Source organism: Crotalus tigris, unplaced genomic scaffold (assembly GCF_016545835.1).
Source record: "Crotalus tigris isolate CLP2741 ecotype Arizona unplaced genomic scaffold, ASM1654583v1 scf7180000023617.9722795, whole genome shotgun sequence".
Classification (NCBI taxonomy): domain Eukaryota; kingdom Metazoa; phylum Chordata; class Lepidosauria; order Squamata; family Viperidae; genus Crotalus; species Crotalus tigris.
In genome coordinates this window covers 6,074,943-6,099,226 of record NW_024100081.1, presented here as the reverse complement: position 1 = coordinate 6,099,226, position 24,284 = coordinate 6,074,943, and the positions used below count along the sequence as shown (strand labels likewise).

At 39.4% G+C, this 24,284-nt stretch overlaps 1 protein-coding gene across 1 annotated transcript in view; it reads right to left on the bottom strand.

The window, feature by feature from the left end:
* Positions 1-24,284, bottom strand: part of AGBL4 (ATP/GTP binding protein like 4) — an 891,909-nt gene that overhangs the window by 246,445 nt on the left and 621,180 nt on the right. The window contains exon 8 of the mRNA XM_039319949.1: positions 23,232-23,346. Within this exon, the coding sequence (XP_039175883.1) occupies positions 23,232-23,346 (115 nt within the window). The remainder of the gene's footprint in view (positions 1-23,231; positions 23,347-24,284) is intronic.

The following is a 24,284-nucleotide window of genomic DNA, read 5'->3' as shown; positions in this document are numbered from 1 at the left end:
TCATTTAATTTACAAGGAGGAACTTTTGATAAAAATGCTATCACTGTTTTTCATATTTCCAGCCAAACATAGAATGATATCACATAGGAGGCAGCCATGTTTAAAAATGTGGGATATATTGGAGAAGGGATCGGACTTCAAAAATATGGAGAATAATTCTAAAATGTTTTCTCAAACAGATAAAATATACTACTTCTATAGGACTTGGTATCATACTTTAAATCACTGGAAAACTACTTGATAACTAAAATGCCTTTAAGGGGAAAAGCCATAGATCCAACCCAGCAATCATATTATGTATAGAGGAATAATTATGCATGTGTGAACGTATACTAGCGTGGAACCAGGATTAATCAATCTCAGGTTCTGTATTTGCTCTACTGTAAAAAATCAGGGTAACAGTAACATTGAAATGCTAATATTTACAGTATAGGATTGTAAAAACTGTGGAAAATGGAGTGACCTCCAATTTCCAGAAGTTTCTTCATGAGGTAATATACTTCTCCATGTCTAACACCAAAAAAAAGTGATTGTATTATTTTACACCATTTTTCTTCTAAATCCATTATAGGTAGTCCTCGAGTTACAACCACAACTGAGCCCAAAATTTCTATTGCTAAGTGAAACATTTGTTAAGTGAGTTTTACCCCATTTTATGACATTTCTTGCCACAGTTTTTAAGTGAACCATTGAGGTTGTCAAGTTGATAACCTGGATGTTAAATGAATCTAGCTTCCCCATTGACTTTACCTGTCAGAAGGTGGAAAAAGGGGATCACCTGTCTCCAGGACACTGCAACCGTCATCAATATGAGTCAGTTGCCAAGCATCTGAATTTTGATCACATGACCATGGGGATGTCGCAAAGGTCGTAAGGGTGAAAAACAGTCATAAATCATTTGTTTCAGTGATGTTGTAATTTTGAACAGTCACTAAATGAACTGTTGTAAGACGAGAACTACCTGTAGTTCTAATAAGTTCCAATCACTCTCCAGAAGAGGCTTCTCTGGAGCTTTAAGGCAACATAAAATGCTACATCAAAGAAAATTCTCTCACATCTTTATCTCAGTACAAAGAACTTTTTCAAGTCCATGACCTGATACCCATTTCAAACAAATCAAAGCTGTCCTATCAATTTTATCAGATTATAATAAACTGAAAGACATCTGTTATTCACACTGTCACTTTTAGAGAAAATACTCGAGATTACAGGCAGGAAAATTCAAGCGTAATTAGAAAAAATACTCTGCTCTCCAAGTTAAGATCCACATTTTTGAAATACTATGTAATAGAGGCTTACAAAAATGGCTGGTAAGCAATCGTATTCCAAAGGACTGAATGGTCCAACTGAATGCCAGGTGATGAAACATTATTGAACAGGAAGACAGTATCTGGGAAAGCTGCATGTGTAATCACAGATTGCTTAAGGGTGAACCTCATTAACAGCTTCTCTGATTAGGCTGCCAGGACTCTCCCAGTGGGAATCTTTCAAAACTGCAGCTGCAGGGACAGATTTTAGTCCTTCCATTTTGGAATTAACAGATAAAAAGGAAAGATAAAATTAGAATGCAGTTTGTTTGCTTCAAAGAATAGATAACTTGTATGATGCTGGCTAAAACCAAAATAAACCACAAGGAACCTAAAATGCATCCAAATATGCCTCCATTTGAGAAGACATGCTGTTCTGGTGTGACACAATCCATATTCTTTCTATGTCAACATTTTCATCTCCAGAGTGGAAGATAATTTGGCAATTTTATAACAGAAGTTGGCTCGGTAATATGCCAGTTTATTGCATTGTTGCAAAGCTATTTCCCCAACCATTACTCCAGGCTGTTTTGCAATATGAATATCCCACAATGATTATTATGGGGTAAGTATTTAATTAGCACTGAAACATGAGAGAAGGGAAAAGAGTGGACAGCTCACATGAAACAGAAAGGGAGGGCCAAGATAAATAATCTTTTTTGTTTTCAAATCAGTGATCAATAGGAAATAAGGGGAAAGTTTAGTTTATTATACAACAGACAGAAAAATGGAAATGAAAGTTTGATTCAAAGCACCTTAAGTAAAATAGGTTATTTATCTGTATCATGAAAGTGTGAAGCAAAATGAGGATATAATTAAGGGAGATGGATAACCAATGGTATAATAGTCACCATTATTATCATTATTCAGCAGTTGATCATTGCTCCTCAATGGGTGGAACTAAATTCTGAAATATCACTATAGAGACCTTTCACAGATTCTCCATTATGGCAATTCATATGTGGTTGGGGAACTGGAATTATTCATAAATTCCTAGCTAATCTGTGAGTGTCTCACACTTTTATCCAAGTCTGGCAACATATTTGCTTTTGTGGCACTTTCTTTACTGTCTGTTCATGATAACTCAAATCATAGCAATTTCCATAGCAAATTGGATTAAAATGCTGTTTATGTAAGCAAAGACCTGGACTGTGAAGGAGACTTTCTGAATGGTGCTGCTAGTTATCAAAAAAAAAAAAAAAAAAAAAACCTCCTCAGACAGGTTACTATGAGCTTTTCCCTTTATATAATATTATGTGACAGGTGACATGCCCATTTAACCACCAGATGACAAGCTTGACTTGAGTGATACTGTATTAACTTTTTAACCCAACTTTCAATACTTAGTTTACCACCTAAATAACATGATATTCTGTCTCTTCACTGATATACTGCTATTTTTATCTTGGGACATAAGAAGCATTTCATATTATTTTCTAAGTAATTGTAAAGGGTGAAGGCGGAGGTAAGAACCAGTGATATGTGCGCCAGGCAGAAATTTTATGTAAGCCTGGTTTTTAAGGACTGGAAAAGAACAGCCAAAAGGTCCATTGATTCAAAAGGATGAGAAGAAATGATAAAAGGTGTTGAGTCCGTGGCGGGAAAACAGACACGAGAAGCAGCTGGAGTTCTCAGTTTCATTTATTCAGCGTTCAGCTTACAGGAAGATGGCTTCAGCCTCGCCCAAACGCCTCGCAGCCTCTTATATAGGCAACTCCCGGGTAAATGGGTTACTTTTCCCGCGCCAGCACCCGCGCATGCGCACGGCGCTGGCGACAGCCTGTCTGGTCCCGGGCAGCTTTGCACCTGCCCGGGACTGCCTGCAAACGCCCGAGCCGTTTGCAAGGCTCGGGACATAACACCCCTTTCCCCCGGGCTAAAACTACTACCAACATACAACATTTATTTTATATGACATTTTGCTCCCCAGTGCTCCCACTGATTGCTGGCTTTTGCCTTGCCAGCAATGTTATGTAATCTTCTAGATACTTAGGAGATTTCTTTGCTCTCTGTGACCTTCTTAGCTCTGGGTTACTGGCATAAGTCCCCTGACTGGAGGGAGGCGTGAGCCTGTTCTCTCTATTGTGCCCTGGTGTCTTCCAAGGACTGTGCCCCGATGCCTGGCCTGCTTGCTTGCCCACCGGGCTCGTCAGGCCAGGGCTTCTGTTACTTTGTGACCTGGTTGACCTACCTAGCTGTAGACCCTCAGGCCCCTTGAAGTGATAGCCGCTGCTGGGCGTCTCTGTAGAACCTCCTAGGTCAGTCCAAGACCTGTCAGGAGGCTGTCCATTCCCTGAACCCCATTCTGTGTTCGGGCTCGTGTGGGTTTCTGTACTTTCCCAAAACTCAGGTGTTCCCTGATTTGTGCTAGGGGTGTTGTAGTCGGGACTTGGTTCCTCGACTAGCTCTGTGTATGTTTGACCCCCTGTAGGATTTGGGGTAAGGTCAGGCCAACCTTGGGAATTGTGTGCCAGCTCTCTTGCGGGGAATGATTTGTTGGGATGCCCCCGGGTATCCTCCGTTGCTGGAGTGCTGTGTGATGTGTGTGGAAAGTGAGTATGCCCCCGGGGTGACTCCCTGGCTGGAGTAGGCGTGAGTGCCTGTTGTGTGGGTAAGCTCCATGACTTTCTTTTCGGAGCAATTGCAGAACCTTGGGACGAGCCGTTTGTGGCTCCCTCAGTGGAGATGGGCAGTAGCTCTTGCCCTTCCCTTTGCTCCAAAGGGTCCCCCTCCCCCCTGGAAAAGACCCAGGAGTCTCAGCAGAAAAGTCTCGCCTAGAGCGAAGTTGGTCGATGTGCCGACGCAGGACACGACCGTTGTCCAGGGCAACCTCGTAGGAGAGAGGACCTGTGATCCTGGACACAGAAGCGGGGACCCATGTATGACCAGGCCCGTAATTGCGAGCCCAAACCGGGGCACCCACAAGTAGTTGTCTAGGTGCCCTAGGATGTGAGGTAGATGAAGGCAGTCTGTCCGGATGCAACCGGTCAAGTCTAGTAGTAAGTTGGCGCCCCCAACGAAGTTCAGCTGGACTTCTCCCTGTAGAAGTGGACGGTGTGGTGCAATAAGAAAGGAGAAAGTCAGCCAACCTGTGATGCCAGTCCCCGTAGGTGAGTCTCTTCAAGGCGTCCTTTGCGATGCGCACCATGCGTTCAGCCATACCGTTGGTGGACGGGTGAAAAGGCGCAGACGTGGCATGACGAATCAGGTTTGCCTGTAAGAAAGCTTGGAATTCGGAGGAGGTGAATTGAGGGCCGTTGTCGGACACAATGACATCTGGCAGCCCGTGTGCAGCAAAAATCCCCCTCAGTACCTGAATAGTCTTTGCAGTGGTGGTGGATGAGACAGGCACAACCTCAAGCCATTTTGAATGGCTGTCAACAAGGACCAAGAAGAACTGGCCCTGAAAGGGCCCAGCGTAGTCAATGTGCACCCTAGACCATGGGGACTGTGTTTCCTCCCATCTATGCACAGGAGCTTGGGGCATCTCTGGGCGAGATCGTTTGCACAGGTGGCATGCGTGTACCTTAGCCTCAATATCTTTATCTAAAGCAGGCCACCACAAGTGGCTGCGTGCAAGAGCCTTCAGACGAACAATGCCAGGATGACCCTCGTGGAGGGATTCTAAGACCCTAGTCCTCATTGAGGTGGGAATGACAACTCTGTTTCCCCAAAGCAGACAACCCTGAGAAAGGGACAGTTCGTTTCTTTTGGACCAGAAACTCTGAAACTCAGGACTAGGGCAGTGCTCAGGCCACCCGGACAGGCCCCAGGAGCGGACCCGTGAAAGTGTGTGATCTGTACCTGTTTCAGCGGTAACATCCCTGGCACTAAGAGGGAGCTCGGGCAAGGCTTGGATTGATAGAATGTTGACAGCTGGCGCGGGGTCAGCTTCTACCACTGGCAGCATCATCATCAACAGGCAGCTGTTGATATGCTTGAGCTAGGTCAAGCTTTGCAAAAACACGCCCCCCCCGTGAGAGAGGCCAGGATGTGACTGACCACAGGAACAGGATAGGCATGTTGCTGCAATGCCTTATTGAGTGTGCATTTGTAATCAGCACAAATGCGCATGTCCCCATTTGCCTTTAGAGGCGTGACAATGGGGGTCTCCCATGGGCTGGAATCAACAGGTTCTAGGATTCCCTGTTGGATTAGTTTGTCTAGTTCAGTGTCAATCTTACTTTTTAAAGCAAAAGGGACCCTTCTTGCTTTAATCCTAATGGGAGTGACAGTGGGGTCTAGCTTTAAGGACACAGGTGGTTCTTTGAATGTGCCCAGCTGGGGGCTGAAAACATCTGCAAATTCTGTGCAGACTTCCTGTAGGTCGAGTGTTTGTAAGCTATTGAGTCCTGTGACGTGTATCCCCAGGGCCTCAAACCAATCGATTCCTATGAGACTCGTTCGTTCACCCCCTACTACTAATAAGTCTAGTGGACCTTCAAAACTCTTGTATTGCACGTTAAGGGTGGCCTCCCCCTTAACACACCCTCTTGAGTTCTGAAAATCTGTTAATACAATATCAGAAGGCCTTAACTTGGCCTTAGACCCACTTCTGGAACAAATCTTCCTAAATTTATGCAATGAAATGATGGACAGGGCAGACCCTGTGTCTAGTTCCATAGATAATGGAACCCCTTGTAGCTTCACGTTGAGTGACAGCTTTTTCTTCATGGGCTTGTGTGTGCCTGTTCTACAGATGCTTCTTCGCGAAGCACAAAAACCTACCCTATTCTGGCTGGGGAATCTGGTACCCTTCAGGTGTTCTTCTTGGGGTTGTGCCTTTCGTCGGCCCAGGCACACAGCTGCAATGTGCCCTTGTTTACCGCATGCCCGGCAGGTAGCGGAGCGGAACTTGCAGTCGGTTCTCCTGTGGCGACCTCCACAGCCGATGCACTTGAGCGGAGCCGAAGAGCGTCCCTTCTGGTTCTCTTCCTTCGCGGGGTGTAGACGGTCGACTTCCTCGTCCGGATCCTCCTCGGAGTTTCGTCGGACGTCTTCCTGGTGCACGGACGCACCCTCTGCACTGTTTCTGATCGTCCGCATGTTTTTGACGGCGCCGCCTGCTGCTTCTTCTGCGGTGACTTCCCTTAAGGCGTCTTGGAAGGATAATTCTTCCTTTGCGAAAAGTCTCTGTTGTAGCTCGCGATGCCTTAACCCGCACACGAATCGGTCCCTCAGTCGTTCCTCAAGGTCCTTGAACTCGCAGGGCTTGGCGGCCTTCCGTAACGCGGTGATGTATTCCTTGGCTGACTCACCGGACCGTTGATCCCTTTGTTCGAAGGTGTGGCGCCATGAGATAACGGACACCTTGGGATGGAAGTGCTCCTTCAGCAGCTTCTTCAGGTCTGCGTAGCTTACAGACTCTACTGGGACAGGTGCTGCAAGGTTTTCTGCGATTTCGAAGGCTTCTTGGCCGCAAACGCAAAGCAGGGTGGCCGCCTTCAAGCTATCTTCCCTCACTTGGTTTGCCTTGAAGTAGTTCTCCATTCTGGATACGTAGGACTCCCACCGCTCTGTATGTGAGACGTCGAATTCCGAAAGCCTTCCGATTTTCGCCATCTTCGGATCTTCAGGAGACGGGTCTATCAGCCAGCCTACCCCCGAATGCGCACCGGACTGGCGGGCAGCTGCCGAGTCGACGCTGTTCCTCTTTCGCCGCTCAGGACTCCTTGGGTAAGCTTACACTTCTTCCTTTCCAGGTAGTGCAAGGCATCCCATCCTCGTCGCCAGTGTTGAGTCCGTGGCGGGAAAACAGACACGAGAAGCAGCTGGAGTTCTCAGTTTCTTTTATTCAGCGTTCGGCTTACAGTAAGATGGCTTCAGCCTCGCCCAAACGCCTCGCAGCCTCTTATATAGGCAACTCCCGGGTAAATGGGTTACTTTTCCCGCGCCAGCACCCGCGCATGCACACGGCGCTGGCGACAGCCTGTCTGGTCCCGGGCAGCTTTGCACCTGCCCGGGACTGCCTGCAAACGCCCGAGCCGTTTGCAAGGCTCGGGACATAACAAAAGGGTTGTTTGCTTTTGACTGTAATGATGAAGAGGTTATAAAATAAAGGATTAGGTACAGATATAATGTAAAAATGGGCCAAGCATAAAGAGTCTGGTGTAACTAACTAATCAAAGTGGCTTTCAGAGTGCTTGGATCTTTTTGTTATGGTGGGGAAAAGGTTGTCTCATTTCCTCCTTTCTTACTTACCAAGATGACTGTCTAACTATACATAGCATAATTTTCATGAAGTTTCCCAAGAATTGCAACTGTGGCTTGGAATGCTATGAACAGATGCATCGTTTTGTTTCTATGAGGTTAAAGAAATATGGAGATGGAGAAATCCTCAGCCTCTGGGTACAGTTAGGTAAGGTAAACATCCTCTTCACAAAAATAGGGAAATCAATCTCATATTTTTTTTCAAAAGCTGTAGAAAATTATCTTTACTTTCAGGAGGGATGAGGAAGACACACATAGAAACACAGGTGCGTATTTTGTTCCACATTTAGACTACCAATTTTACCTTGTTCTTGGAAATGTTTCATCTTTTCTGAATAACTGTTCCTGAGTTTATAGAAACAGTCACTTAATGGCAGGGAAGAACTTTGTGAAGCGGGAACCATTATTTTTGTTTATGGCAAAGAAACAGGAAGACATGCCAATATGCACAGAGCTGATTAAGCAGATTAATCTGTTTCTGGGATGTTCTTCAGAGGCAGATAGAAGGAATGAAACTGAAAAGCATAAATTAACTGCACCTCTAGTAACCTTGTTCTAATCAATGAACCCAAGAGCTTAAGGGCTCTTGAAACTCTCTTTTATTCTGATGTAGTTAAATGAGCCCTGTTTCCCAGTGTGACTTCTCTAATACTATCAGTGGCTTCCCAGTGATTCCAAGCAATGTCTCTGTGTCCTGGCTGCACTACAAAGTCATTTGAAAATTAATTGGATAGTATGAAAGTTAGAGAAGAAAGAATAGGGGATGGTGAAGATTTTGTTATGAAAAGACTTCTGACAAAAGACTGTTATGATATTTCTAATCCGCAAAAAAAATTGTAATAAAGATGTTCAGAAGCACATTTGTTAAATTATCTGAAGCAGTTATGATTGTATTTGTTCTTCAAACCATGTCAATCCTTCTATTTATTTTGCCTCCTCTTTAAGTTAAGTCATTTTTCACTTTCTACTTTATAAGCTATTCTAGAAATCACAAGGGAACATTTAATAGGTTTTATTTTAAAAATGATTTATAAATGGTTCTGTTATTTCATTACTTCAAGTAAGCATCTATAAATTTTGTTTTCTTTTAAAAAGGCTTAGGCAATAAGCACAAGCAAACAGGTTTTTCAGTGTTTGGTATGCATTTAATTTGTTCTTGATTTAAGCTCATTTTAGATGTGCAATACAATTGTCATGGCATGGAATTCATAACCACCAAACCACTCTAGTCAAATCTGTTTATTTATGATTGCACTGGCCTATCTTTTTACTAAATAGAAAAGAAAGAACTGCAAACTCCAAGAAACTGAAATAATACATCTTCCAATGAAATGTTCATACCAACCATGCATCTTGAAATTGTTGATGCTGGCAGGCCAGCTGATAGACAGAAAGGTGGGGTACAAATCAACAATAATTGAATTCTTGGTTATAGAAACAAGATCCAGGTCAAGTGAATTTCAGTTTCATCTCATCTGAGAAGACAAGTGGAAGATGATGTTGGAGAGGGCTCAAGGAGACCCATTCATAAACCATATCTTTTTCTTGAGTTTATTTGATTTGCTATTATTGTATAATCTGTGCAGATTGATTTGTAGGCACTCAGGAGTAAAAGAGAAGCCTCTTAGTAAATAGAACATCTGTCTGTCTGTCTGTCTGCCTGCCTGTCTGTCTGTCTGTCTGTCTGTCTTTCTATCTGTTTATCTGTCTCTATCTCTATCTATCTATCTATCTATCTATCTATCTATCTATCTATCTATCTATCTATCTATCTATCGTGTGTGTGTGTGTGTGTGTGTGTGTGTGTGTGTGTGTTTATAGGAGCACGAAGCCGAAAACACCAGTCTGAAGATGACGAATGAGACTTCATCGAAACGTCGCCAAGACACTTCCAATTTGACGCGGGAGAAAACCCGAATAACCAAAGACCTACATACAAACACCCGCAAAAACCTCAGTATGTGTGTATATATATATATATATATATATATATATATATATATATATATATATATATACCAATAAATACCGATCACCAAGAGGAAAGTAGTAAAAAATTTAATGAGCCGAGCTTTCATTGGGATCACCCAACATCATCAGGGCTTTAAAAGTAGTCACTGGGAAAGAGCCTTTATATGATGTTAGCAGCCTGTATCTGGCTTCTAGAATGTGTTATTGGACCCAGCTGTTCGTGCTGTATCTCAGATGCATTACCTACGTCAATGTATGATGTTTTCCCATATCCCCTCCATGTTTTACCATAAGTGTTCTCCTTGTTAACCCCAGGGGCAGAGGGAGTTCTTTTCCCTTTACATGTTGATGGTAATTGTTCCCCTCCCCCCTCATCCTCGTGTATATGACACCATGCTTTCGGGGGGGTGCAGTTCTTCCTTGCTCCCACTGTCAAATTCCTCCGTCTCTTACAACCGTGATCCAAGTGTGCCGCCTCCTCTTTGCTATGTATTCCCCCATCCACGGATGCCTATATATGTGTGTGTGTATATGTGTGTGTGTGTGTGTGTGTGTGTGTGTGTGTGTGTGTGTACTTCCAGGCTGTCCCACTCTGAGTGATTTTCTATATTAACAAACCAATATAATATATATCTCAAAGTATTAAGAACAACCAATTTCCCACAGTAGTAAAACAAATTACAGAAACAATCCTGTGAAACAATGGTAATCAATGGATGTGAGTCAAAACTCCCAAAGGGGACAGGGGAAATTGAACAACTCTTTCCTATGCTCTGGAATAATATTCACCCAGAGGACTCACCAAATGCTGGGACATTGACCAATGCTATTTCTGTCCCAGGACTGGACCTGAACTCTTACTGAAAACCAGATTATTGGTTTCCCATAGGATCATTTAGCATATTATTTAAAGCAAAAATATCCCACATTTTTATTCCATTTGGGAGCTGGATAAATATGAGTTAATTTGTTTGCAATTTTTTTAAACACAGTTCCCTTCTGGTTTATTATGAGGATGCAAAAATGCAAAATGCTTTCTCCTTATTTGTTTTCTTAAGAATAGTATGTTGGAAGAGCATTCCAATATGACATTCATCTCAATGGATTTGTGGCCACTTTCAAATTAGATTAAATTTGCCCCTTTTTATGGCATGGTTGGAGTTAAATCATTCTGAAACTCAATACTTTTTTCACTTGCTTATAAAAGTGATCATAAACTAAATTATGGCTTGACATAAATAGGTTTGCAAAAGTAAGAAAGGTCTTGGAACAATAATAAGCAGAAGAATACCTGCTAAAAGTGATCATCCAACAAGAGGTTATATCTAAGGTCTAAGAAATAAGTAAAAGTCAAACTATTTTTTACCTTTTTTTCAAGAATTCACCTGCAAGATTAAATAAATTGACATGAAGATCATTGACCTTCTGGCAAGGTTGCTGGCAATTTAGTTATTTTATTTATTTATTGTGTTAATTATTTGTTTTCTGCTCACTGACCATTTACTATTAAGTGGTTTCTTCCCCCCCCCCCATAATTATATACTTCCTGCACTGTTTGATAAGGGAAAAAATGAGAAAAAAAATAGCAGCAGAGAGAAAAATAAAGTAAGGATTATCTGAAACTAACTATGACTTTTCCTCTTATACATAAAATATGTTATACTTTAATCATCATATCCATGCTAGCCTATATTTAGATATCATTCCAAAGAAATAATTAAGAGTGGTGTGGTGGCCTAGTGGTGAAGACACTTGCCTCCCACTCAGAAGGTTGGGAGTTCAATACCAAGAATGCAAAGAAAATATATCTGCTGTGAACTTCTGTAGGCATCAGGAAGGGCATCTGGCCAGTAAATGCTCAATTCCATCCAGTTAATCCGACTCTACCCCAAATAGAGACTAGAAGGTCATAAAAGGGGAGGGTGGGGTTTTTTTTCAAAAGAAATAATTAAAAAACTAAGACATAAATAAAAAGGCCAGAACACATCCTCTCCAGATAAGGAGAGAATCAACACCAGACAATCAAGCAGAAAACAATACCCTTGTCAAGGAACTACAAAGAGAAAAGCAAACTCCCATCAACACTGGCAGGAGCAAACAGCACACTCAATAGCATTGACGTTATCTAGTTGGATAATGAAACGTCTACAAGCAAACAACTAACTCAAAGACCACCAATAAAGCCACAATTCAGCTCTGAGCCACATATATTCTCTTCTATTTGAATTGTTAGCTATCTCTAAGGTTGGGTGTTTCACAGCTTAGGGTAGGACAGACTGTTCGGATGGTGGTCTAGGTAAGGGTAAAAATCAATGTGCATAGAAATGAGGGCCATAATTATTCAGTCTTATGAGCAGCCTCCATAACTAGTGGCTACCCTCTACCAATGCAAAACAGTACAAGGGGAACAAGGGTAGTACACTCATCTCTGCTCCTCCTGAATGTGAATGAACTATTGTTACTTCCTGTATGGCATACAGAAGGCTTTAGTAAATTAAGTTCCTTTTTCCACTTCCAATCAGTTAGAGAGTGTACATGATTTTATGTGTAATATCTCATCTCCGTTGTAGTCAGACTACAACTGTTTTGAGGGAACTGAACTGCAGTGGAATTGAAAATACAGTCAAGTGGAATATCAGAAGCATTGAACATTTGGATACATGAACTCCAAAATGCAAAGAAGGCTGTTTGAAATTTTAGCTTTTTGTGTGATAGCTTTTAATGCTTCAAGAAAAATATTGTTGTTATTGCATTTGGCAGCAAATCTAGCAAAGTGGCAAATTCCCTATTTAAGGAGACTACATTATGGAAAGAGTTTATTAAATCACACCAATACCTTGAATGCTCTTGCATTCAATCAGAATGCAAGAGCATTCTGAAAGGCATTTCAAAAGTTGAAAGCAACTGTTGGAAAGATCAATGAAAGCCAAGAAGGGAATTTAAAAACCTATGCAGTGTTCAAATAGAATAAATGCTTCATAGAAAGCTATCATTATGTGATGGGTATGACATGTGCAAGTTTCCATCAATTTGACTACAGTGGCAATAGGAATCAGGACTAGATATATATAAGCTTCCTGTTTGTAGCCCCAGAACTTACCCAGAATGGTGGTGGAAAGGACAACAACTTCATACTTTTGCATGCAGGGGACTTTAAGGGGGTTTAAAGGGTGAAATGAGTTTTTAATCCTTGCAAGTGTTCATTTCACATTTTATGCTTTCGAAACTCCTAACCCCTGTTCCTCAAAGTGGTCCTAGTCCTCCCTACTTTATGGGTGTAGCCTTCAAAACACCACCCTAAATGAAGTACAACATTCAAGTTGACAGACATTTTGTACTTCCTTGGAAGACTGAAAGTGTTTGTTAGAGGAAGATATAATTGGTGCCAGGTTTGAACTAGTGTTCAGCAACAAGAAAATGTATCTCCCTTGCCCTCCCCATGAGTTTTGAAACTGCAAAGGCTATTATTCATTAAACCATTTCTTGATTAGAATTTGACCAAAGGTCTTCCCAAGCAGTAATCGGGAACAAAACTACTTAAATGGAAAACAGATAGATTTATCTTTTTAAGTGTACCATGTTTCATTCCTAGGGAAATAATGGCAGATATTAGCCAAGAAGTATGAATTCAATTATTTCACATTATGATTCCTTTCACAGTCTGCTCTGGAGACGAATAACAGGCTACTTTGTGTTTTCAGATCAATGTTATTACATGGTGAAGGACGAAGCAATCACACTAAAACTAGCTACTACATGATTCCTACACAGCTTACCACTATCTGAAGATTGCTCAGTCTTTATTACAAACTAGATTACATTAGTTATTTTTGCACTAAAAGCAAAGCAAAAATAAAATGCTTTATTTAGTACTGCTAAAGAGGTTCAGATTCAATTGACATTGCAAAATGCAAGATTTTGTGGCTAAAGTGTGCACACACAAACCCATACACGCACAAACACCATTGATTGGTAGAGTGCGCTGCGTAAGAGAATTTGTCACATCAATAGCAACTGAAAAATACTCAGGAGCTGTAATGTGGTTTAAATGAGCAGTTACCGCATCAATATAAAAAGCATTTTCCATGTTAGGCAGTTGGGATCCTTTTGCAAGCTATATTTGTTTTACAATAAAGAATGACAAACATTTTACAATGATTTCTTTTAAAGCAATGGCTTAAAACTATCTTAAAATAGTAAAATCCCTGGTGAAAGCAGACATATAAGTAAAAAATCATTCCTGCACACATAGATTATTTTGATTTATAATAATTTTCAACCAAAATCTAGTTAATCTGGGAGTAGAGCTGAATAAATGGCCCTGGTTAATATTTCTCAGTTTAGTCAAAAATTTTGGAGGGGATCAATTAAAACAAAATATTCTAGGTATGTTTTTCCACATGAAGACATACACCAAAATTGAGTCAACATGGCTGCTTTAGTCTTTCTATTTCCAAGGTGTCAGATAATTTCTTACACTTATAAATAAACTTCCTAAGTCCCTTGCTAACTATATTATCTCATGAAAAAGGCACATACTCTGCCATAGCTTCCAAAAATGTTGCATTGCCCTATAACAGAATAACAGAGTTGGAAGGGACCTTGGAGGTCATCTAGTCCAACCCCCTGCTCAGGCAGGAAACCCTACACCATTTCATACAAATCATTGTCCAATCTCTTCTTAAAAACCTGTTGTGGTATCTACAACTTCTGGAGCCAAGTAGTTCACTGATTAATTGTTCTAATTGTCAGGAAATTTCTCCTTAGTTCGAGGTTGCTTCTCTCCTTGATTAGCTTCCACCTATTGCATCTTGTCTATTGCCATAGAAAGGACTGGATTATGTTAAAGAAAAACATGTCAATATTATGGTTGAGAGACATGAAGCTTAATAAGACTTCCCACAGCTCAACTGGGTGTTTATCTGGTGTTTCCCATGTCAAAATATAATGCTCTACCCATAGTATGACTCCCTTTCCCCATCTTGCCTTTTTTTTCAGATAACTGATTTTCATTCAGCTTCTGGAAAAGCAGATGGGCCCATGTGTGCACTGATCAATTCTGAAAAAAAAAAAAAATCTGAAGTGAAATTTCAGAGTATCAAGATACCTTTAGGATAAATGATTATTTTCTGATGACTAATAGGCAATTACTATGGTAATTCGGCAATACATGAGCAAGGTATCAGAATGAGAAATTAATAGGTAACTATTCCAGACTCATTTCTATGGTAACAAAAAGAAATGGACATTAAATAGCAGTTATACTGTGCCTGTACTTGGTAATTATAGATTTTTATGCTCAGAAATACAAATGCGTTTATTCATAGTCTTGTGATTATTTAGTTTTATACACTCTAAGGTGCTACATAAATAATAATGATAGTATACATTCTGACAGATGCCTAATAGGAAAAAAAGGTCCATTAAGAGCTTTGCTCTGTCACTTAGATATTCTCTTTTTCTGACTTTATATAAATGATTGCTAGTATATGAAATGAAATGAAGGTAAAATGTGGAATAAACAGAGAAAAGGGCTTGCAACAGAGGTGTCTATCCTTAGCAATGAAAGCTCATTAGATGATTTTGGCCCAGTTGCTCCCTTACAGCCTAATCAAACTAATTCAGTACAATAAAATAGAATACTAAGTCTGATATTATTTGCTATCACATATGTAGTGTATACAGATGGGATCTGCATGTGTCTGTAATTGGATTATGGGTGGTCCTTACATAACATCCATTCATTCTGTTTGAAGTTATGATGATGCTGAGAAAATAGATTTGCAACTGGTCCTTGAACCTATGACCATTTCAGCACTCCCACAGTCGCATAATAAAAAATTGAACTACTCCCCTGCCACCCTAGCTGACCTTTGGCTTCTTCACCCTCCTTGGGGTCTCCATTCCAATCATGTGCAAAGAGGTGCCACAGCTCTGGACCCTCTTGCTATCTGTGGCTCTGGGGCTTCCTACATCCTCACGTATCTTCCCGCATCTGGCAGTAGCCATCCCCATCCTCACTAGGCCATGGAACCGCGTGTACCTTCTCCCAGCCCCACTGAACAGAACAGAATAACAGAATTGGAAGGGACCTTGGAGATCCTCTAGTCCAACCCTCTGCTCAAGCAGGAGACTCTATACCATTCCAGAGAAGTGGCTGTCCAGTCCCTTCTTAAAAGCCTCCAGTGATGGACCACCCATAACTTCTGAAGGCAAGCTGTTCCACTGGTTAATTGCCCTCACTGTTAGGAAATTTCTCCTTAGTTCTAGGTTGTTTCTCTCCTTGATTAGTTTCCATCTATTGCTTCTTGTCTTGCTTCTGGTGCTTTGGAAAATAAGTTGACCCCTCTTCTTTGTGGCAGGCCCTCAAATATTGGAACACTGCTATCATGTCACCCCTAGTCCTTCTTTTCACTAGACTAGACATACCCAATTCCCTCAACCATTATTCATATGTTTTAGCCTACAGCTCCTCTATTGTTCTTTTCTGAACACTTTCCAGAGTCTCAACATCCTTTTTATAATAAGGTGACCAAAACTAGATGGGGTATTCTAAGTGTGTTCCTATTAAGGCTTTATAAAGTGGCACTAATACTTCACATGATCTTGATTCTGTCCTCTGTAAATGCAACTAGGATTGTGTTGCCTTTTTTGACTGCTGTAGCACACTGCTGATTCATATTTAAGTGACTGTCCACTAGGACTCTGAGACCCCTCTCGCAGTTACTGCTATTCAGCCTGGTTTCACCTAATCCATACCTGTACATTTGATATTTCTTGCCTAAGTGTACAACCTTATTTTTCTCAACATTGAATTTCATTTTGTTAGATATGGACCAGTGTTCAAATCTGTTGAGATCCCTCTGGATCTTGAGCCTTTCTTCTGGAGTGTAGGCTAATCCTTCCGGTTAAGTGTCTGCAAATTTGATGAGTTCACCTTCTATTCCCTCATCTAAACCATCCCATGCTGGCTATCTGTGCACTCTACTGCACGGTCTTTCAGCTCCACTGCACTCACCCTGCACCTTGCCAGCCACCACTAGCATATTCTCCTTCACCTGACAGCAGCCACATTTACCTGCTTGACAGTCTGTTTATGAGCCACCTGGGAATTACAACTTCCCGTCAGTTTCCTCACAGACTTGGTTGGCTAGGAAGTGGGCAGGAAGTTGCAAGGTGGTCCTCATTTAACAACCCATAATCCTTGCTTAATCACAGCAAACAAGAACTGCAGGGATTACTGTCACTAAGCAATGGGGTCACGTAACATCATGCTTTATGACTGAAGTACTTAGCAATAGAAATGCAACTGATTTCTGAGTACATTTACACAGGATTGCACTATAAATGTCTAAAGTTTTCTTAAATCAATGTTCAATGTTGCTTCTTTAAGGTAAGGAAAAATGGAAAGACAAAGATAAAGTTTGTGTGCTGATGATGGATAGCTCCAGATACCATGTTTTTTCCTTCTCTCCAACTCTTCTGATTCCATTTGAAAATTCAGTATGGACTGGTTTGTTTCAATTGTTTGCAGATACTAAGATGCTGTAAGAATTGGACTGCTTATGTTTGTAAGTCTGTAGAGCTCTCTGAATATAGGCAACCCTTCAACACATGTTTTCTCTGGCTTTTTGACCATAGACCATGATTAGAAAAATCATGATTGTTTGTTGCCCAATATTAAAGTATTGACTAAAAGAGAAGTGATGGAGTTTTGATATACAGAAAAAGAGAAGGAGAAAAATAGGGACTTGGTTTATAGCTGTTGTTGACTAGTTTTAAGGTTAATGCAGCAACTGAAATGTGAATTATAAAGTCAAGGGTCTAGTAGCAGGAAAGATAAGATGGAATATCTATGTCTATAGTGCGCTTCCAAACTTCTAGCTACAACCTTCTTAGATTTGCTAATAGCGCCTGTCAAATTTTCTATGCAATTCCATTTGAACCTAGAAATAAAACCAAATTATCTCTTCAAAATCACAGCCCCTAGATTTCAATAAAAGCAAACATTAAAATTGAATGCAATTCCATGTAACAAAGTTAAACACAGAGGCACTTCTCTTCTACAGTATGAAGTTGAATTTATTAACATTGGTTCTCCATCATTTCTCCCCAACTAATTGGGCACATTAAGTACTTCCTAAGAATAAGTCTAGCAAATGGCTGCCTGGAGCAACCTCCTAGCAGGACATTTGCTCATCAGTATTCACCGTCTCTACCAGATTGTAAAGAAGGAGAAAGCACATTCTCCCAAGAGCACGTAAAGAACAGATGAAAGGGAAATAGTGACTCAGAAAAAAAAGGAAAGACTCACGGCAGATTCCTCACCTAAGGATCGTATTATTTTCACATACAAAATAAGAGGATTCTGAATTATTATTTATTATTTCAGTTATCTCTGTCTGGTAGGCTTACTACCCAATAGCAAATTCACTTCTAGCTAGGAAAAGACTGGACTGTTTCTGTTTTCTTCTTCTTTTCCCTTTTTGCTGAAGGTTTCAGGTTGGGCACAGAGGGTATTATTATTCTCCCTTGTGAAGCTGCCTTTTGAGGAACAAAATCTCTGAGCAATATACAATACTGACCTGTGCACCAAGGTTTTACCTATTTATTTGTAGCTTATTTCCCAGACTAGGCTGATACTGTTTCCATGCTTACTGCTCTGGGGAAAATAGTTTTTTTTCTACCTAGGAAAAAATAATAATAAAATAGATTAAGCTTAAAACAAAAGGGATCTGGATTTCAAATTAGATGACTGGAATTTTGTACTCAAAATTAGGCTGGATGGCTAACTCTGCAAAAGACAAAACTAAGATGCAAAATGATCTTGATAGATCAGATAACTGGGTTAAAAAAATCCTTCTTTTCGCTTGTTTTCAACCACATCTGCACGTACAATAGCATATGAATGAAATCAACTAGATTTAGTTAGGAACAGCGAAGTTAAAATGTGTTTTCATTTTTCTAATGGAGAGAGTTCCTAAGCAATTGTGGTTAAGGCCCCAGACTAGAAAGCAAGAGATCATGAGTTCAAGTCCCACCTTAATCATGAAAGCCAGCTGGTGTCCTTGGGCCAGTCACTTTCTCTCTCAGCCCAACTCACCTCACAGGGTTGTTGTTGTGGAGAAAATAAGAGGAGAAAGGTGTGTTTGAGATGTTCGCCATCTTGACTTATTTGTAAAAATAATAACAGCAGGAAATAAATAAACAAATGTCCCCCCTCTATTTTAACAAGACAAATAAAGTATGCAAAGGAATAGGCCCATTTCCCCAACCCCCAGGTAGTTTGTATTCCCCTCTGCCCAGACTTGTCAGTTTCCCTGAAAAAGAAGTTACCCATCCCCATGTATAGTGAGGACATATAAACATATGAGTCTTTTGTAAGTCTCTCCCCATGACATTATTTCAGCAAAACAGGGTGTTCACCTCACACCAGTTCCAGGACAAAATGTTTGTCTAGTAACTCCTGAGAAAGAATACCATAGTTTTCTTCAAAGCCCTAAAGATTTGCCCAAGAGAAGAAAGCTATGATCAATGCATGCTGGATATGGAATAACAGACTTTAAATAATAGGAAAGCAAATTCTGGTTGATGTGAGAAAAATAGTTTAGCAGAACACTTTGACAGAGGCACACATTACCTGGAGACATGGCAGGCTTCCCTTTTTTACCTTCAAGAAAAACACTTGTCAGGGATGCTTTGATTTGAATTCCTGTGCTGAACATATAGTGTAACTTACTTGTCAAAATGACCTCTTCCAACTCTGTGATTCCTGGGAAATCCATACAAAATCAAATGCCTTTTGCTCCGTTTCCTTGCCTTCATCCTCTCTACTATTTTTCTGCATCTAATTGCCTCCTACCTCAGAGACTTCCTTCCCATTTATTCCATTCTAATATGGTTATTGGGCAACTGCTGTCTATAATTAAGTGGATGAAAAAGACCCTTAGAAAAGTTAGGCCCCTCTATCTCCATTGTTAGAAATCAACTGCTGAGCACTTTTCCCCTCAGCCTCACTTACTTCTGAATGCCATATTGAGATATACTGAAAGAAAACTTTGCCTACCAGCAAACATTCTTAAGAAGTTCCGGGCTTGAGATGTGACAAACCTATGCGCTATAATTAACATATATATATATATCTTACTTCCCCAGTGTGTTTCACTGTCACAGCAAGTAAGTGAAAGCAATAATGAAAGAGTGTGGAACAGACCAGGAGCTGCTAACAGAGCTGATTCTGACTGTAAAAGCTTTCAGAAGGAATAGAGTGGAGAGTGACTGTTTTGGGGGGGCTGGTTTTTTTTTTGTTGTTGTTGGTTTTGTTTTGTTTTTTTGGCTACTGCCTTGTCACAGAATTTCAAGGGCGCTTCTGCAGAGATCTGCCACTATTAAGAAGCATATTACCTTCCATGCCATCTGGGGGTCTCTCATCTCTGCAAGGTGAAAATGACAAATTGGAACTAATCTAAGCTGAAGATGGCACCATTACAGGCATCTTGCCTGCAGTAACAGATGTCGCTCTTTCAGCTACATGGTGACAAGTTTAGAGCAAGCTTAGGATAAAGGAGAGTTCAACCCTGGCCTCAAGATGTGCAGTTTTTAAATCAAGAGTATTTTGTTGTGTTTCTTTGCCTTATCTGTTGTGGCTGTAGGTATCACAAAATATCCAGAAGGTATTAATGCTATACTGCCAGGAAATATTGAAAGTCTGAAGAAAGCAACTTTCTTCCTTGAAGTGTAGCAGTCACAAAGGATTAGGGAAAAATGTTATTTTGTTATTTCACTGATAGAAGCCTGTTTTATCAGTCTGATCAGTTTAAGCCTATTTTCATAATCATATGTGGTCCATTGCAAATCATAGATTGCACTTTCCTTTCAGGGGCTCAGCCCTGAGCCATGCACACAGCTTCCAAGGGTCTCAAATTAAATTCCTTTTTTTGTCTTTTCAAGCCCTGATCACAACGCATTACAAATTACTATCATGTATGATATGGTAATTTGTTGTTTCTTAAATAGACAGCTTTCATTCTTTGGATGTCCAACAGAGTCAACCTTTTATCATCAATGTAGGCATGTCATTTATCATTATCCAGTTTCAACAAAAGATCTCAGAACTATTCATCAACAGTGAATTTTCTTTTTAGAAAAAAACAAAAATTATATTTCATTGCCATAAACAACCATCCTAACATTTTAATCTTAACAGATGATCTCACAAGACTTCTATCAATGGGAAATCTTTATAAAATAATATGCCCTTTTCTCCATTTCTTTGAGTATTTCACATGAAGCAATTTTCAGCAATACTCCAAGTATTCATGCTCATTATTGTTATTATGTTCAAATGTTTATTGTGCATTTGCATCAAACCAGTTCATTTTTTCTTATGTATTGTAAAACTCTCCCTATGCAATACACTTGAAGAGAAATGGACATAGAATTGATAGAATTCTGCTTTTATGCAAGAATTAGCACTCCCAAGAATCTCCCCAAAGTAATAATTTCATAGCACAGTGATGCCCATTAAATGTAAGAATAGAATTCAAATTTGCCATGAATGACATAGTAAATTATGTTCCTATCAACTCCATAACTGCTGGAAATGGTATAACTGGCTTAGTTATGACATTGCCATATAATTTAGTGAGGATATTTCTCACACAAAAAATGACAAATCTAGAAAAAAGGGGAATGATGAATTGAAATCACACTGAAACACCATCCTATTTGAGTTTTAGCATTCAGATTACAAACTTTGACTTTCAAGCAGAGTAAAAGTCAAGTCTGCTCCAAGTTGCAACTGATGCTTGAGACTTCAGAGACTCCCTAACAAGATGTTTGGAGGTTTTTTTAACATTTTCATCTTCTGTGATGTTTTCAGTTTCCCAAACTGGTTTACAGCCCTAGAATTTTCAGGTCATATGAACTGGAGTCGGGTTGTGGGGCTTCTAAGCCAAGACAAACATGCTGTCACCTGCTGAGAACTTATTTTAAAATCACCATTATCATCATCATAATATTCAACAGTGAAACCTTACTGTGAATTATTTAATAGCCATGGCATACTCACATTATCAAGACTGTAATAACCCTCTTACAATAATAGGCAGTGCAATGTACCATATTCGTTTTAAGTTATTAATTACATTAGGCATTTTTGTACACAATAAGGTAGAAAACAATACTTCTAATACTTTCCCATTAGCAGTACTTTTAGTTCAGAATGGCAGAATTTCCAGCATCTGATAAAGAAGCTAAAATTATGCAATGCCATTGGTTCAATAAGTACCGGTACGTGATTCTTTCTGCAATACCTAGACTCATTGATGACAATGGGCCAGATATGTTTGATATATTTTGATACATTTTGGGCTTTTCACTTGGAGTTTCAAGAGAGGGAGAGACAGCTAGAGGTTTAAAGAACATGGGAATGGCATGTAGGAAAAAAAATATTTTCTACCTCTACAAATATTGATACATTATTTCTATTCTATTCTATTCTATTCTATTCTATTCTATTCTATTCTATTCTATTCTATTCTATTCTATTCTATTCCATTCCATTCCATTCCATTCCATTCTATTCCATTCAAATAATAGACCCTATCTCAGAGACATTTGAATATATAAAGATCAGAAATAAGATACTGAACAACTAACTGAAAGTCAACCTCACCTCTTTTTCAAAACCTTATATGGGCCTTATATAGCCTCATGCTATTTCAAAATGAGAGTCTGTGACTGAAACAAATAATGCTTGTTTCACATTTAAAGGTAATTTGTGCAGAAATGTCTAGCCTAGGTGTTAGATTTGATATGTAAGTGTGATCTGGATGGCTTCAAAACAGACCTTCCAAAGTATTCTCAAACAAGCTTCTTCAGTGATATGCCACTAAACTGAAGAAAAGTATAAAAATTCAGTGATGGGCTGGCTTATTTATTCATTCATGGCTAGGATGAAGAAAAATGAAGGAATACTTATCCAATTTACAAATAACATCAAAGTGAGTGGGATAGCTCATATGCTACAATAAATGGGCTTGGTACACATCAGAATGATGGAAAAAATACTTATGCTTTCTGAGAGATACTATGGGCTTTTTTTCCTGAATATCTGAAGCTATCCCTTGTAGTCTTACAATAACCAGAACTGTATATTGAGTAACGAGCTTTGTTTGTTTGTTTGTTTGTTTGTTTGTTTATTAAAAAAACTTATATAGTCACCCAACTCACTCATGGTGAGTCCAAATGGCTTACAGAAATAAAACTCCAAATACAAAACAAAATGCATCTTCATAAACACACAAAAACACACACACATGGCAATAACAATCATAAAAACCCCTCAATGTATTCTATATCACCCCAGGGTTTCCAGGTCTGCTGGCAAAACCATATCTGCAGGGCCTTTTGAAAGAATATCAAGGTAGAGGCCAGTCTTATCTCCACATTCAAGTAGAAGATGTTACAACATGGATAATTTTAGATTTTGGTGAGTTTATCCATTCACTAAGCTTTAAAGTACTTTGAATGGAATGATGAAGAGGCAAACTAAAAAAATCTTATATTCAAAATATGTAAGCATAACTTAATTGGTTAGCTTTATAGACCTGATCTGGAATTTTCTTATCTTTCTTACATGTGTCTTTTAAAATCTCTTTCCTATTTTCTGGCACTGCAAATAACTGCTGTAGAAGTTAATTAACTCAAGTATATCAGTATTCCTATACTACATTCTCATACCTGTAATTGCCAAGATAAACTCCATCTGGATTAAGCATAGGAGCGATCTTGAAGACCAAATGATCACGCAGTACTTTGGCAATTGGATGTGGACTCACAAGAAAATCAATGATACCTAGGGGGAAAAGTATATTATTTTTTCTTTATAAACACAAACATAATGTATGTTTTTCAAATTATATTGAATTCCACTGTAATAGTTTACTAGATATCATAACACCAAAAGGGCAATTTCTAGTTATTTTTATTAAAGATGTGCAAATTGGGTATAATTCAATTCAAACATCTGGATGGATTCAGAAAATCAATTGGAAAATCAGACTCTTTTAATTCAGATGTCTGAATCAATTTAGGCTAAACCTTTGGATTGAACCTGATTGGATTTAGATTGATCCAGTCCATTAAAGCACAGGTGCATATACATGATGTCTGAATCCACTTGGAAACATTCAGCTCAGTGAACTAATCTGTCCAATTGATTCAGTACCACAGATTGATCAAAAAGGTTATGCCTGTACAATGTTTATAATAAAAAACATATTTTCCATACACTTTAACAATTCATTTCTTACCACTGATGCAAAGTAAGTAGTAATTGGTGAAGTTAAGTTCCTCACCAATTAAGTTCTTCTCCATGTCAAACAGGTAACAAGATGTATTATTATGGATGGATTAATCTCTCAACCTATCAAGTTATATCATATCACAGCACCCACCAAAGTTGCCCATCTCCTTTAATCTTCAGTTTGATTATTGAAGCAGTAGTTCCTTCTATTAGAGAGTCTCAGGATATTAAGGATGTGGTAGCATTTAATGCTAAATATAATTATTTTCTTATCTGCTGCTAACTGTGTGACTTCTTGATGATTATGCAACCTCATTACCAATTTGTATTAGAGCAATATGGTTTTGCTATTATCTGGAAAAAGTCTAATGTGCTTCCTTTAGGATCTGCTGCATCAGTAGATTATTGTACGAAATTTGTATAGGCTTTATAAAATATATTTTATAAAAAATATTCAAGAAATATATCACAAAATCTGAATCTAATAT